Genomic DNA, 14,881 nt, shown 5'->3' on the forward strand with positions numbered 1-14,881 from the left:
TCTCACAGTAGCTCATCACATCTGCCCTGGACTGCTGTGTTCCCGGTGTGATTGCTTCTGTTCTGTTAGCATGTAGTTGAGCAAGGAAGGAAGCTAAACAAAAAAATACTGATAAGATAAACTTACCTCTCAAATCCAATCATCACACGTCCTAAAGCCTTCCCCACCTGCCTCCCTTCCTCCCGCTCCCCAGTACAGGGTCTCAGTGAGCCTGGTCTGGCCTCCAACTTACTTCGTAGCTGAGGGTGACCTCAAGCTTTTCATGTTCTGCCTCCGCCTGAGTGCCAGGATTACCCGTGACTGTCGGAGGGCACCACCACACCCTGTTCATCTGATGCTGCAGGTCGGGAGCAGGGCTGCCTGCATGCTAGGCCAGCACTCGGCCACCTACGCTGCGTCCCCACGTCCACAGCCGTGTAGCCTATAGTTGTTTGGCTGATGTGGAGGTACCTCTGTCAGGAGGGTTACCGTGAGTCTAAGGCCAGACTGAGTTACCCATGAGACCTTGTCTCAGAAAGCAAGAAGACAAAGCAAATTATATGTATTACTCTACACAATCCTTTTAAAAAAATTTTTAACTTCGCTTAGCATGGATTTATGGATTATTGATCATGTGATAGGCACTGGGCCATGTTGCATTAAAACATGATTCTTTTCTTATAGAGCAATAGAATACAGTGGACCTTTAAAGATACAGTGCAAAACAGAGCAGGCGTGGTGTCTGTTTTCTTATGATTTTCAGTCTCACTAGTAGCCCTGGTGGGCCTGGCGCTCGCAGGGATCCGCCTGTCTCAGCCTCCTGCGTGCCGAGGTGTGCGCCATTACACCTGACTCAGCTATGGTGTCTGTACTGGAGTTCTGTAGAGCAGCTGAGGAAGAGTCCAAGGAAGGAGCACTGGCCTGCTGGGAGGTGTAAGGACACTCCTCAGAGGAGAGCTTTGCTGGAAAGTTGGGGGATTGTTTACCGGGTGCGGGGGAGTAGGAACAACTTAAGGCAGTGCCCATCAGGAGCAGCTCTGGGGAAGGGAAGCAGAGCAGGGGGCGGGGCCGGGGGTGTGGCCGGAGGTAGCCTTTGTGTACCATGGGTAGTGGAGGTTCCTAGAACGACGGTCATCAGGAAACAAAGCATCAGATTTTGATCATGGGGAGGGGGATACAGTAACCCAATAGGAAGGGGTCTGAAGAGTTCAGAGAGCCAGAGAGGTGCATTGCAGTCCGAACTTAGTAAGTCCTGACAGGCACTCAGGTGTGGGGCGGGAAAGGAGACCTCAGACAGCTCCCTGGGTTTTAGTCGGGGTGTTGGGTGGTAGTTAGTGCTGTTTGATAGGTAGGAATAGAGGAAGGGGAGTGAGTGTGTGAAGAGACAGGAGTTTACTTTTAAATTCTAAAATAGAGAATTTCAAGGTACTCTGGAGAGGTTGCAGTTTTTGGTAGACAGCTGGGTAGGTGAGCATAGAGATGGAAAGGAACTAGGGGCTTGAGAGGGTTGATGCTAGAGGCCTGAGCACACAAGTGGAGTAGATAGGACTATGGCCTGGGAAGAGGTCACCCAGAGGAAAGCAAGGCTCAGATAGTGGCCCAAACCCCAGTTTTGTGGTGAGGAGCGTTCAGAGAATAAGAGAAGGCAGTGGTGTGGAAACGGAAGTCGACCATTCAAAGAGGGAAATAACAAAGGCATGAAAAGGAGAGCCAGAGTCTACTGTCTGTCAGTTTAATCAGCCAGGTGAAGTCCCTGTGTGGATGGGGTAGTCGTCAGCCAGGTGAAGTCCCTGTGTGGATGGGGTAGTCGTCAGCCAGGTGAAGTCCTTGTGTGGATTATTAGAGGTGGCGGCATGTGCCTGTAATCCCAGCATTTGGGAGATAGATGCAGGAGGGCCAGAATTACAAGGCCAGCCTCAACACATAGCTAATTCAATGCCAATACATAAGATTCCGTCTCAGAAAGAAGCAAGATGGGGGGGCATGGTGACCAATGCCTCTAGTCCCAGCACTGCAGAGGCTGAGGCGGGCCAGCTGGGTCTACATAGGGAGTTCCAGGACACCCAGGGCTGTACAGTGAGACCTGTCTCAAAACCAAATAGCCAACCAGCCAACCAGCCAGCCAACCAACCAACCAACCAACCAACCAACCAACCAACCTATTTTATGGGTCTTGACTCTGAAAAAGAGAAGAAATTTGACTTAGTGTAAGCCAAGTGCTAAGAGAATGGAGTGGACGTAACCCTGGAAAGGTGGGGTGAGTGTCGCCTTTCCCTAACTCCGGTTGCCCCGGGTGTCTTCCATAGTCTGGACTGGTGTACACCGAGGACGAATGGCAGAAGGAGTGGAATGAACTGATCAAGCTTGCCTCAAGTGAACCCAGGATGCACCTAGGCACCAATGGAGCCACCGGTGGTGGGTAAGTGCGTCTCCGTGGGGAGCAGGGGTCGGCTTTGTGGTGTTCCTACTGAGTGAGCTCTCAGATCTCCAGCCCCAGGTCTAGAGGAGAGAGAAGCCATGGCGAGGGCCCAGAGGTGTGTGGCAGCACAGTGCATCTCTGGAAAGAAGGCAGTGCGGAGAGAGAGAGATGGGGCGGGCGGCCTCGTGCTTGCTGTGCTGAGGCAAGGGTCCACTGGCCCATGGGAAGGGTCAGCTTGTGTCCCGTGTGGACTTCGGAGAACATTAGGTGAGTGGCCCAGCTTCTAAAGTGAATACAAGGGAATGGAAAGGAACAAGAGACTCGGAACAAGGACACTCATAGAACAGCAGTTGGGGTGTTTGGGCATTGGTGAGAAGACGGGGAAAGTGAAGAGTGTCTACACGCTTTCATTTTAAATGGGACTTTGAAAAGTTATTGTGGCTGTTTGTTTTTGAAGGAGTCCTTTAAAATTTAGTTGGTGTGTGTGTGTGTGTGTGTGTGTGTGTGTGTGTCTTTGTGTCTGTGTGTCTGTGGACCTGCATGTGTGCTTGCACCTCTGTCTATGACATGTGTGCAGTGTCAGCAAAGGCCAGAAGAAGAAGTCAGAGTCCCTGGAAGTAGAGCCACAGATGGTTGCAAACTGCCATGTGGGTGCTGGGAATTAAACCCTGGTCCGCTGGAAGAGCAGTGACTGCTCTTGATTGCTGAGCTATCCTCCTGCCTCCAAAAGGAGTCCTTTTTGTACATAGAAACTGAAATATACAGATGAAATATATATGGTTTACTTCAAAATAATCCAGCAGAGTCGCGTCAGAACGGGAAGGACAAGGAATTAGATTGAGGTGTAGGTGAAATGAAATTGCCCGTGTATTCGGAACTGTTGAAGGTGGGTGATGGGTTCCTGTCGGTTTAGTGTGATATCCTTTCTTTTTCTGCTCTTGGGGACTGAATCCAGGGTCTTGAGCGTGCTAAGCATATCCTTTACTACTGAACTACATTCCTAATCCCCATTGTATTCCGGGTTGACTACTTAACATGCAGAGTTTTGAGCTTTTCTATCACAAGAAGTTCTAGTCGAGTTGGAATGAGATAAGGCTTGGGAATCTGAGGTTCTAACAGCCCCCCCTCCCCTGTTGACCCTTGTTGTTTGGAGATGAGGGAGGGCCATTGGAGTTTAAGTAGGAGATTCACGAGTGAAACTGTGCATATGAATACACCGATACCCAGGCAGATGATAAATCGAAGGGGAAGTTAGAGAGGTTTTAGAAACAGTCCAGGCCGGGACTGTGGGAGTCAACAGAATGGTGAGGAGATATGCAGGAGACACAAGAACCACATAGGGGACGGAGCTGATCCAGCCAGGGAGTAGCTGAAGCTAAGTAATAAAACGAACACATCTTACAAACTCTAGTTAAGCTGCTGAGTAGATAGATGGTGAGGCTGTTCTTTAAGAGAACAAGAAGAGGAATTTGGAGGTTTCCTTTTCTAAGACATACATGTTGTGTGGGTCAGGAAAGCAAGATGAAGCTGTGAGTTTGTGTGTTCGGCTCTTGGATAAAGAGGTGTGGGAGGTGAATATAAAGAGATGGAGATCCTCTCCAGATTGTTGACTCTTTATTATGTATGGGGGGGGGGGGGACACAGGGAAATGTGAGTGCTCATCTTTGTCACAATGTAGAGTCAGAAGACAGTTACGAGGAGCCAGCCCTTCCCTTCCAGCTGCCACGGGAGTCCCGGACACTGAGTGGAGGTCACTGGGCGTGGTGGCAAGACCTTTACCACGTCACCGCCCTCCTTCAGATTTGTAACACCATTCCAACCCCATAGCTTTTTCTTGATTTCCTGATTGCTAAAGTGGGAGTCGAACCAGCCACGTAGCACAGACTGATCTGCAGGGCATTCTCTTCCCTGGCCATGTAGCTGGTCTCAGGACTCTTGTCTTATTTCCTTCTTCTCCTGCTGTGCCTCCTCCGTCCTCGTCTCCTGTGACTGTAGCGTGGAGAGCTCAGAGGAGCCCGTGTATGAGAGCCTCGAGGAGTTCCACGTCTTTGTCCTTGCTCACGTGCTCAAGAGGCCCATAGTGGTCGTGGCAGACACCATGCTGAGGGACTCTGGAGGGGAAGGTGAGTCAGCTGGCCAGCCCTGTGTGCAGAGACGGGCTGAACACAGCAGCAAGACGCAGAAGGAGATAGACAGAGTCTTGGGGTCGGGGGTTACATTAAAACAGTGGTAACTTCTCAAGAGATTCAAATGAAAGCTGTTGGGATTGATTGGCAGGGATGCTCAATTCAAAAATAGGATTGAGGGGCTGGAGAGATGGCCTGGCAGTTAAGGGTATGAACTGCTCTTGCCGGGGACCCAGGTTCAGTTCCCAGCACCCACATCGGGCAGTCAGTCACAGCTGTCTGTAACTCCAGCTCCAGGGGACCTGGCATTCACACATGGTGTGCATGCCCCCCCCCCCAAACTCACAAATACCTGTGACTAAAAATAGCAAACTCAATCTTAAAACGAGAAGTGGGGTAGAGAAACGGCGCTGTCCAAGGTCCGGCCTTAGCGTAACAACCTTGTGGTTCCTGCAGCCTTTGCCCCTATTCCATTTGGAGGGATCTACCTCCCACTGGAGGTCCCAGCCAGCCAGTGCCACCGGTCGCCTCTGGTGCTCGCCTATGATCAGGCCCACTTTTCTGCACTTGTGTCGATGGAGCAGAAGGACAGTGGCAAGGAGCAAGGTGAGGATCCAGAGTGTGCCTGCTTTTTGTTCTGTTATTTTTACTCAAAAGTGGAAATGATAGCTACGAAGGAGGAAAACAAAAGTCCAGACAGTGCCAGTTTTTGTTCTTGTTTTTTAAACCAAGCTGTACAATATCACCAAGAGTTTTTAGCCTTAAAAAGGGGTGGTTTGGTGGAAAAGGTGTGTCTGTCCCTATTCTGGAGCAAAGGTCTGTACTGAGGTACCAGCCTTCCAAGGGCTGCATGCTGCACCAGTCAGGGAAAGTAGGCTGGTTCACTGGCAGGAGTCCAGAGATTAATAGGCTAATTGTGTGCTGGGTGGTTAGGGGAAGGCCAGTGGTTTTTAATGTAATTCACTTCTAAGAGGTGAGGGTGGATGGACTAGTCAGTCGTGGGCCCGAGTATGAGTTCAGTGAGGTCAACGCCTGTTCAGTTGCCTCCTGCTCTTCTCAGGAAGACTTCCTGATGCTTGTTTTTCCCTCCCCAGCTGTGATCCCGCTCACAGATTCAGAACATAAGCTGCTGCCCCTGCACTTTGCCGTGGACCCAGGAAAGGGCTGGGAGTGGGGCAAAGATGACAACGACAATGTCCGGTTGGCCAGGTGAGGCCGGTTTCGCCTTCGGGATGCACTGTAGCTGGGATCTTTCCACGCCAGTGGCCGTGCCCCGTCCCCTCCTGGTTCAGCGGCAGGACAGTCACAGCCTTGGGCTGGCCTTACCGGGAAGGCAGGGAGGTGGAAGGCAGGCCGGGCATCAGGACACTGGGCTCTTGCAGCTGCTTTTGCTTTCTTCTTTTCTTAGAACAGTGCAAATGTTCCTGCCCAGTACATCCCAGAGTCCCCAAGGCACTGGTCAGAAAAGCAAGACAACCAAATCCCATTGATTCTAAGCCAGAATCAGAGGAGTTTAAACAAGTGGCCCGAACATTCTGCTCTTAAGTTTCATCTTCCTGGCATTTAGATAGCAAGGGAAATGCGATCTTTTCCACCTGCTTCTCAACGTTGCCTCCTTATAGTCTGGTAGGGTCTCCTCCCTTCTCCCTCCGTGCCTGCAGAGATGTGGGTGTAAACTCGGGTCCCTTACCTCTTGCCTTTGGGGCCTTTGCAACTTTGGGAGCTGCCTGAGAGGGTTTGATTTTAAAGTCTAGTAATTAAAAAGGTCCTTAGAGCTGGGCATGGTGGCCTACACCTCACCTAGCACTTGGGAGGTTGAGGCAGGGGAATCACTGCAAGTTCTGACTACATAGTGAGCCCCTTTCTTGAAAACCAAAAGAAAACCAAAAGCTCTCGTCCTCACCTGGTTGTCAGAATCTGCTAGATGGAGTCAGAGCAGTGATGATGGCCGCTGTCTGACCCCGGGCTCTGGGCACTGTGGAGGGAGTCCTTTCCTTTCCGGAGGACTGCTTACTTGCCTTGGAAGTACTAGCTGTTCCATTTCCCTCCTTTTCACAGCATAATTCTGTCCCTGGAGGTCAAGTTACATCTGCTGCACAGCTACATGAATGTGAAGTGGATCCCACTGTCATCTGATGCCCAGGTGAAGGCTGCTGCCACCACGGCCCTCTGTGTCCTCACTGTCAGCCACAGGAAGAGCGAGGGGAGAAGTCTGTGCTAGTGCGGTCTGACGACCACGACGGCAGAGCCTGGCTCCTCCTTCCTGTCCCCTGTGGCCACCTGTCTCTAGTCACACTCTGCTTTCTTCCTTCCTCTGCTTCGTTATTTGCCTCCCTGGGGACTGAACCCGGGACCTCCACGTGTTGGGATGTGCTTCACCACTGAGTGACACACCCAGCCCCGGACTGGGCTTTCTAATTCCAAACTGTGTTCCTTAAGAAACCCTTCTTCAGCCGGGCGTGGTGGCGCACGCCTTTAATCCCAGCACTCGGGAGGCAGAGCCAGGCGGATCTCTGTGAGTTCGAGGCCAGCCTGGGCTACCAAGTGAGCTCCAGGAAAGGCGCAAAGCTACACAGAGAAACCCTGTCTCGAAAAAATCAAAAAAAAAAAAAAAAAAAAAGAAACCCTTCTTCTTCTCTTTCTTCATAACTTGAGATTGTCATTTCTGTGTCTCTGCCCCTCACTCTTTGGATAGATCTGTTTGGGCACCAGAAAGAGAATGCCCAAGAGCTCCTGGTCAGGAGCTTAGGAGCAAAGGCAAAGTTCTGAGCTCCGGATTATGGACCGTATAAAAGCAGTGCTCAGGCTTGGGCGCTTCTGGTTAGTTAAAGCTTCCTGGAGATTAATTTTGAACAGAATTTGACATAGACTAGTAATAATGAACAATCTGCAAAAATAATTTTCCAGCCAGGCAAAGTAGCAAACACCTGTAGTCCCAGTATTTTGGGAAACTGAGGCAAGGGGATTGTGAGTTCTAGGCTACCCTGGATTGTGTAACAAGACCCTGCCTTGAGTAAGTGAATGAAAGGAAGGAAGGAAGGAAGGAAGGAAGGAAGGAAGGAAGGAAGGAAGGAAGAAAAGAAAGAAAGAAAGAAAGAAAGAAAGAAAGAAAGAAAGAAAGAAAGAAAGAAAGAAAGAAAGAAAGAAAGAAAGAAAGAAAGAAAGAAAGAAAGGGAAGGAAAGAGAGAAAAGGCCGCTGCTTGCCCAGAGGCCATGCATTCCAGGCTTCATTGCTGGGGGCACTCGGGTCCTTTGGATCTCCTACTGCAGTGAGCGAGGGAAAGGTAGACACAGATGATGTCTTTTCTTGGCCCGTGACACACCTGGCTGGAGCCCTTCTCCGGAGCTGGACAGTCATTCCCCGGACGGACGGACGGAGTGCACAGGGCACTTATGCTCTCCTGTTTGCCTCTTATTGCTGTGCTGGAGACCATGACCAAAACAGAAACGGGGGAGGAAAGGGTCTGTTTGGTGTCTGTGTTCTGATCCCACTCCATCACTGAGGGGAGCCAGGGCAGGAGCAGAGGCAGGAACTGAAGGCAGGCCATGGAGGAGCGCTGCTCACTAGCCTGCTCTCCCCACTCTCACAACCCAAGACTCCCTACCCAGAAGCAGCGGCACACACACACACCCCGCAGTGGGCCGGGCCTCCCACATCAGTCACTCATCAGGAAAGGCTGCTCCTCAGACTTGCTGCTTGCCACAATCATGGGGGCCGCTCTTCAACATTCCTTCTTCCCAGATGACCCTACCCTACATCCAGGTGACACAGATACTCACCAGGACACTACCCTTTGTTGTGTGGCCAGTCCCTGTAAGCTGTTGTAGGCTCCATGTCTCTGGGAGCCTCCCCGCAGCAGCCCAGTGAGGTGACTGTCATTGCTGTCCTCTCTTACAGGCGCCTCTGGCCCAGCCCGAGTCCCCCACAGCCTCAGCTGGAGACGAGCCCAAGTCCACTCCTGAGTCCGGGGAGTCGGACAAGGAGTCGGTGGGCAGCGGCTCTACCAGCAATGAGGGCAGCAGGCGGAAGGAGAAGTCGAAGCGAGACCGGGAGAAGGACAAGAAGAGAGCGGACTCGGTGGCTAACAAGCTGGGCAGCTTCGGCAAAACGCTGGGCAGCAAGCTGAAGAAGAACATGGGGGGCCTGATGCATGGCAAGGGCCCCAAGCCTGGCGCGCTGGGCAGCGGGTCTGGAGTAAGCAGTGGCACCGAGACTCTGGAGAAGAAGAAGAAGAACAGCGCACTCAAGAGCTGGAAGGCTGGCAAGGAGGAGGCCGCTGGGGATGGGCCCGTGTCTGAGAGGCCCTCGGCTGAGTCTGTTGGCAATGGGGGGAGCAAGTACAGCCAGGAGGTGATGCAGAGCCTGAGCATCATGCGGATCGCAATGCAAGGGGAGGGCAAGTTTATTTTTGTCGGAACCCTGAAGATGGGCCAGCGGCACCAGTACCAGGAGGAGATGATCCAGCGCTACCTTGCAGATGCGGAGGAGAGATTCCTGGCAGAGCAGAAGCAGAAGGAAGCTGAGCGCAAGATCATGAATGGAGGCTTAGTTAGTGGGCCGCCTCCAGCCAAAAAGCCAGAGCCGGATGGCGGGGAGGACCAGCCCAGCGACTCCCCAGCAGAGTCCAAGGCCCTGGCGGCGTTCTCTACCGGTTACCCTGGGGGCTTTACTATCCCTCGACCTTCTGGGGGTGGGGTCCACTGCCAGGAGCCCCGGAGGCAGTTGGCAGGGGGCCCGTGTGTAGGCGGCCTTCCACCCTATGCCACCTTTCCCAGACAGTACCCTCCTGGGCGACCCTACCCTCACCAGGACAACATCCCACCTCTGGAGCAGCCAGGCAAAGATGGAGTTCACAGGGGTGCCTTGTTACCACCCCAGTTCCGCGTGGCTGATTGCTATAGCAATGGCTACAGAGAGCCCCCTGAGCCGGATGGATGGGCTGGAGGTTCCCGGGGGGTTCTCCCAACCCAGACCAAATGCAGACAGCCGAACTGCAGCTTCTATGGGCACCCCGAGACAAACAACTTCTGCTCCTGCTGTTACCGGGAAGAACTGAGGCGGAGGGAACGGGAACCAAGTGGGGAACTGCTGGCGCACAGGTTCTGAATGGGTAGGAAGAACCTCGGCGGCGGCGGCAGCGGGAAAGGGGTAAACAAAGAAAGTGAAGCTCAACTCTGGCTCCTGGAGACCCAGCCCCTGTGTCGACGGGGCCCGTGCAGAAATGTCTGAGAGAGCTGGAGTGCAGCAGGCTGGCGGGCAGGACAGGGCTGGTGCCATCTCAGGGCCGGGCTGCTCTTAGGGAGGGCTGACTTGAGACTGCACGACCGAAGGGAAGACTATCTATCTCATAACCCCCTGCGCCCTGTCCCAGGGCCCAGGGGAAGTAGGGAAATAATTGGTGTGTGTGGGTGGGAGGTGGGTGGACATCTTGGGGGAGGAACCTGGAAAGAAGGTCCTCAGTCAGCGAAGGAAAAACCAGACCAAAGTTCATTGACTTTAGAAAAAAGCACATGGTGGTGGAGTTGGGAGTGTAGGGGGAATCTGAGATACTGAACATGTTTGATTTGGTTTGAATTAGGTAGGTGACAGGCTTGGGTACATTCTTCTTCCCAAGGAAGGGTCAGGCAGTGTGTGCCTGGCCTTCTTAGAAAGGGGATTTTAAATCCCAGAGGGTGGACGTAGCAAAGGGAGGAGCTTGGAGGAGGATTCTTTTTCCTAGGAAGTTTTATGTTCTAGCTAGTCATCTGTCGTCCATTCTAGTTTTAGGGGAGTCTGCCTGTTGCCCCCATCTTTTCCTCATCCTTTTTGAGGACTGAGCTCAGCTAAGTTAAGAAGTTGTGGTTTAAAGAAGTTTTATTTTTAAAAGCAAGTCCTCTTTGGGAGAGAGAAGGGTGGTAAGAGCAGCCTCGTGTGCGGGGCTCTCTTCAGGTGGGTGCAGAGTGAGCTGTTTTTAACTACTTAGCAATAACTACATGTGGGCTTGGAGTGCACTGAGGAGGCCGGGGGCCAGACTGTTTGAAGCTATACCAAAACCCTCTGTAGAGCTCTCCGCTGCTGCGTTTCTGTAGAAAGCAGCTTATTTTACTAATTTTTTTTTAAAGAAAAAATAAGACCCTGGCAAAAAAAATTAAAAATTACTTACTCCCCACCCCCATTTAAGTGATTTTTTTTTTCTCCTTCCTGTCTAGTTCTGGAGAACGAACTTAACATCTTGGCTTCTTTTGTTAAGCCATAGCTGACCTTAATCTATGGTTAGCTTATTAAAATAATAAGAATACTTTGTAAGAAGAATTATTTTTGATATTAGGACTGGTGTTGAAGCATGGGATGGGACTAGGGGCCATTTATAAAGGTAGCTAGAGAAAATATATTTTAGTGAACCATAGCCACAGGCCCAGATTAGTCCCAGTGGGCTGATCTGCCTTTGGATTTCTCCCTTTCCTGAGCCAACCCTGTTCTCCAGAGGGGGAGCGGCCCCAGTGGGAAGAGGTCCCTTGCGGTTTGCACAAAGCACAAGTCTGGACAGCACTCGCTCTGCCCAGAGCCATTTCGAAGAGCTTTAAACCAGAAGACTCCCTCACCAGTTGTCCTTTCTCCCTGTATTTTTTTTTCCTGGGGGAAAAATCATCTATGCAATTGTATACACTTGTGGCTGTATATGAAGAAGGGGTGTGAGTGTGCTTCCGTGTCCAGAGTGTTGACTGGCTGTTCTGTGCTTTGATTTCTTTACTGAGGTATGTCATCGCCCACATTTGATGGAATGTAATCCCCACATTGGATCTAAGGCACAAATGGCTCTGCGTGTGTGTGTGTATGTGTGTGTGTGTGCGCGTGCGTGCGTGCGTGTGTTTGGGGGGACTCCTGTCTACATGTTTCTTCTGCCTAGTCAGGATAATGATCACACACCTCCCCTTGGTAACAAAGCTAGTCAACAATTCCTCATTGAAATTATTTAGTTTAGAAAGGCTTTTTTCCCCTCAAAAAATTTGAAAGTCACTTCCATATCTGTCAATCTGTTGATTTAATAATTTCCTGTTATTATTTTCAGACAGTTTTTGTTTGTTTCTTTGCTATGTAGCCCTGGCTGGCCAGCCTGGTACTTGTTACATAGCCCAGGCTAGCCTCCAACTTACAGCCACCCTCCTGCCTCAGTCTTGTGAATTGTGGGACCTGGGTGTGAGCTGCCACATCCAGCTTTCTTTAGGCTGGAACCTAACAGAGACGAGCATTTCTGCAGGTGTATAACTTAAAGGTCTATTCAGAAATGGAGGAGTTTTTATGTTTTGTTTTTTTAGATAGGGTCCTCCTTGGGCCTCAAATGTATGGCCCTCTTGCTTCAGCTTACCAAGTGCTGGGATCACGCCATCCAGTATATAAACATAATATGAAAAGCCCAGACTGACCCAAACATCAGAATCTTGGGATGTAACAGGAATGGTATTGAGGTGAAAGCAGTGAGCCCTGAATTGAACAAATATGAGGACAAATCCTATCTATTTACATTTTTATGTTCATAAAGTTTTTTTGTTTTTTTTTTTTACATGTTTTGACTTTTTACAAAATACTGCATCAAGATGGTATTTATCTTGATTCATGGGTTTTAAGCACTCCTTCATTTTCTCTCCCAAGGTGAATGAATGCCTTGTGCCTTGTTCTCATCACCTTAGACTTGTCCCAGTTCCTGGAGTTTGAGTGGTACAGATGAGCCCCTCCCTTCCTGACACTACAGACACCCTGGTGGCACTGCTCATCATCCCCACACCCTCCCTGGGTACCTGCCTAGGGGAAGAGGGACAGAGATGGCCCAGCTGGGGTTTGCCCAGTAAGACCAGGGAAGTTGCTCTCGTTGGATTGCTGTGCTTGGACTTGATCTGTTAGTAGATTGTATTGACCACTCCTGTTTTTAAAAACCGAGAACAAATGAAGATAAACAGAAACCTTGTATCATGTTTGTTTTTATTTATATGGTACCCAATCTTAATTGTTTGCCTTTTCAAAGCAAAAATAAAAGGAAGTTCCAGGGACGGGAAGGGAGTTCTAAGATTATGTGGAAAATGGGTCTTAGGCTCTTTTAACTTTTTGTTAAATTAGTTTTAATTGGGAGGGTGACTATTAAGACACCAAAAGGCCTCTCTAAGGGTTTTATTTATTTATTTTCTTTTTTTAAAATAAGGGATGGTGAACTTTATTTTTCACTCTCTTTGGGGGTGACGGAGGGGTGGAGTAGGATGGAGTTAATAATGTCTGGAAAACAAAACAGATCCGGATTGGCTTGCATTTTGGTGTAGACAAGCCCATGCGATTACTGTGGTGGGGAGAAGTGAGGGAGGGTTGCGTGGGGAACTTCAAACCTCCCTTGTCCAGAGGGTCATGGGGGTGACAGGAAGGTAGACCCTGTATCCCTAGGTGAGGCATGGCCTCATCGCTCAGGCTTACATTAAGTGCAATTATTCCTGTTAATCCAGGGCATCTGGGGTCCTACTGAAGTTAATGGAGAGAGGAGATCTTCAGGGTTCTTCTTTTCTCCTTTCCACTTAACACGGTTATACCCTCTCCCCTACATTCTCTGCCCTGTCCCCAACTTCCCGCAAATCCACCAGAGGCCGGCCTCCAAATCCTTCCTCTTTACTCAGGCTGGCTTAATTGAGAATTGCAAAAGACTTTCTTCATACTGTGTTTTATAAAGAATATAAATTATATCTTTTTATTTAGTTTTTAAGATGCAATTTCTAAGAGTGAGGGATGGTGTTAAGCTCTCTGCTGTGCCTTAAAATAGAAGTACCTTCCCTCACCATAGGCTTCCAGAGTCCACAGACAATAGAGCAGAAATTACCATGACTTTATCTTATATACTTGGGTGGGGGGTGATCCTGAGCCCAGAGAATGGAGCTGGTTCCCTGAGATCTGGCTCTGGCCTTTCTTCCTTCAGTCACGTGCCCAAGGTTCCAGGCACTTTGTTTTCCTTCAGTAAAGGAGCATTTGGGAAATTATTGTCTGTGTGTTGCTCAGACACCTCTGGACTCTGCCCTCTTTTTCCAAGGACAGTGCCACCCATATAGCCATAGGTGAGAACAGAACTGGAAGCCATTTTCTGGCTTAGAAACACAAACTCCAGAGTCTTAGAACTGAATTCTTTCCCTCCATCTCCAACTGCAGATTCAGTGAGTCATAGGGGCTCTGTCTGTTTTAATAATATTTTGCAGCTACCCAGTCACAAATTAGGGTGTATTGCCTCCTGTGCTTAAGCTGATTAACTGTCATGCTTCCGAGTGGAATTCCTGTGCCCCTCCATGGCTGCGTGGGTGGGGGCGGCAGAAGTGATGGACGCTGTCTGAGGAGTCGGGTGGGAAGGACCTTGGCCTCGTTCTGTGTTTATAACTGGATCTGTGATTCATCGCGTGAGTCACTCAGCTCCACCTCCCTCCTCCAGCTGCCCCTCCCAGCAGCCCTTGCTCCTGGCAAACCTGTACCCAAAATGGGTCTGAAAATGGAAAAATCTGATGCAGCTCTTTGCCTCTCTATGCCCTTTCCATCCAGTAGTGGACAGCTGGGTTGTGCTGCAGGTGGTGAGAGTCTTCCGTTACCTGACCTTCAGCTGCTGCCCTTGCATTTCTGGTTAGGGGGTGATCCAAGTCACCCAGTTCATTTCTCTGACCATTCTTCCTCTGTTCTGCTGTTCCCATACCTCGAGGTATTAAAGACTAGAATGAGGCTCTCGGAAGAGTGGTAGGGGGAAGAAAAGTGGATCATGGGATTTTAAACCATGGGGGGTGGGGGGCGCACACCTCTTCCGACGCTGCTTCCTTATTACAGTTCATACTTTATTCCACAAGACATTGAGAGGTGCGTGCTGGGGTAGAGGTGTTCAGCAACCTTTTGGACCTCACAGTAAGGCTTCTGGGCCCCCTTCTTCGCAAGCACATACCTGTTCCAGACTGGCTCGGCTCGCGCCAGCTCCACTGTTTCCACAGTTGCAGCCAACACCAGGAACTTGGGGAGCTGAGGCTGGAAGGATGTGTGCTGTGGGGAAGGGAGGGTTGAATGTCACGACCCCCACCTAAGGATTGCTGCCTCTGTACAGACTCAAAAACAATAAAACAGCAGCTCATTAACCCTATTTTGTGTTCACTTCCTGTCTTTGGCGGTGGAACAGGCTACCCTCAAGTTGCCCTCCCCGTCTCCGTTCCTTGTCTCCTGGCACCCCACCCCCACCTTCGCTTCTTGAGTTCAGCGGGGAAGGAGGGGGAGATGTGATCCTGGAGCCGAAGGACGGTTTCCAACCCCTAGCTTTCAAGTCCAGAACATGAATCATTCATGAGGAGATCTGGTGACTGGGTTGGAGGGGGAGGAGTCGTG

At 50.4% G+C, this 14,881-nt stretch overlaps 1 protein-coding gene across 11 annotated transcripts in view; it reads left to right on the forward strand.

The window, feature by feature from the left end:
- Otud7b (OTU deubiquitinase 7B) overlaps window positions 1–14,642 on the forward strand; it is a 61,689-nt gene extending 47,047 nt beyond the window's left edge. For all 11 annotated transcript variants that reach the window (XM_076574600.1, XM_076574603.1, XM_006982566.4 and 8 more), the window contains 6 exons: window positions 2,286–2,398; window positions 4,394–4,521; window positions 4,981–5,130; window positions 5,619–5,733; window positions 6,583–6,667; window positions 8,423–14,642. In XM_076574600.1, the coding sequence (XP_076430715.1) occupies window positions 2,286–2,398; window positions 4,394–4,521; window positions 4,981–5,130; window positions 5,619–5,733; window positions 6,583–6,667; window positions 8,423–9,631 (1,800 nt within the window). In that variant the 3' untranslated portion in view covers window positions 9,632–14,642. The remainder of the gene's footprint in view (window positions 1–2,285; window positions 2,399–4,393; window positions 4,522–4,980; window positions 5,131–5,618; window positions 5,734–6,582; window positions 6,668–8,422) is intronic.
- The last annotated feature ends 239 nt before the right edge of the window (window positions 14,643–14,881 follow it).

This window comes from Peromyscus maniculatus, chromosome 6, assembly GCF_049852395.1.
Source record: "Peromyscus maniculatus bairdii isolate BWxNUB_F1_BW_parent chromosome 6, HU_Pman_BW_mat_3.1, whole genome shotgun sequence".
NCBI lineage: Eukaryota > Metazoa > Chordata > Mammalia > Rodentia > Cricetidae > Peromyscus > Peromyscus maniculatus.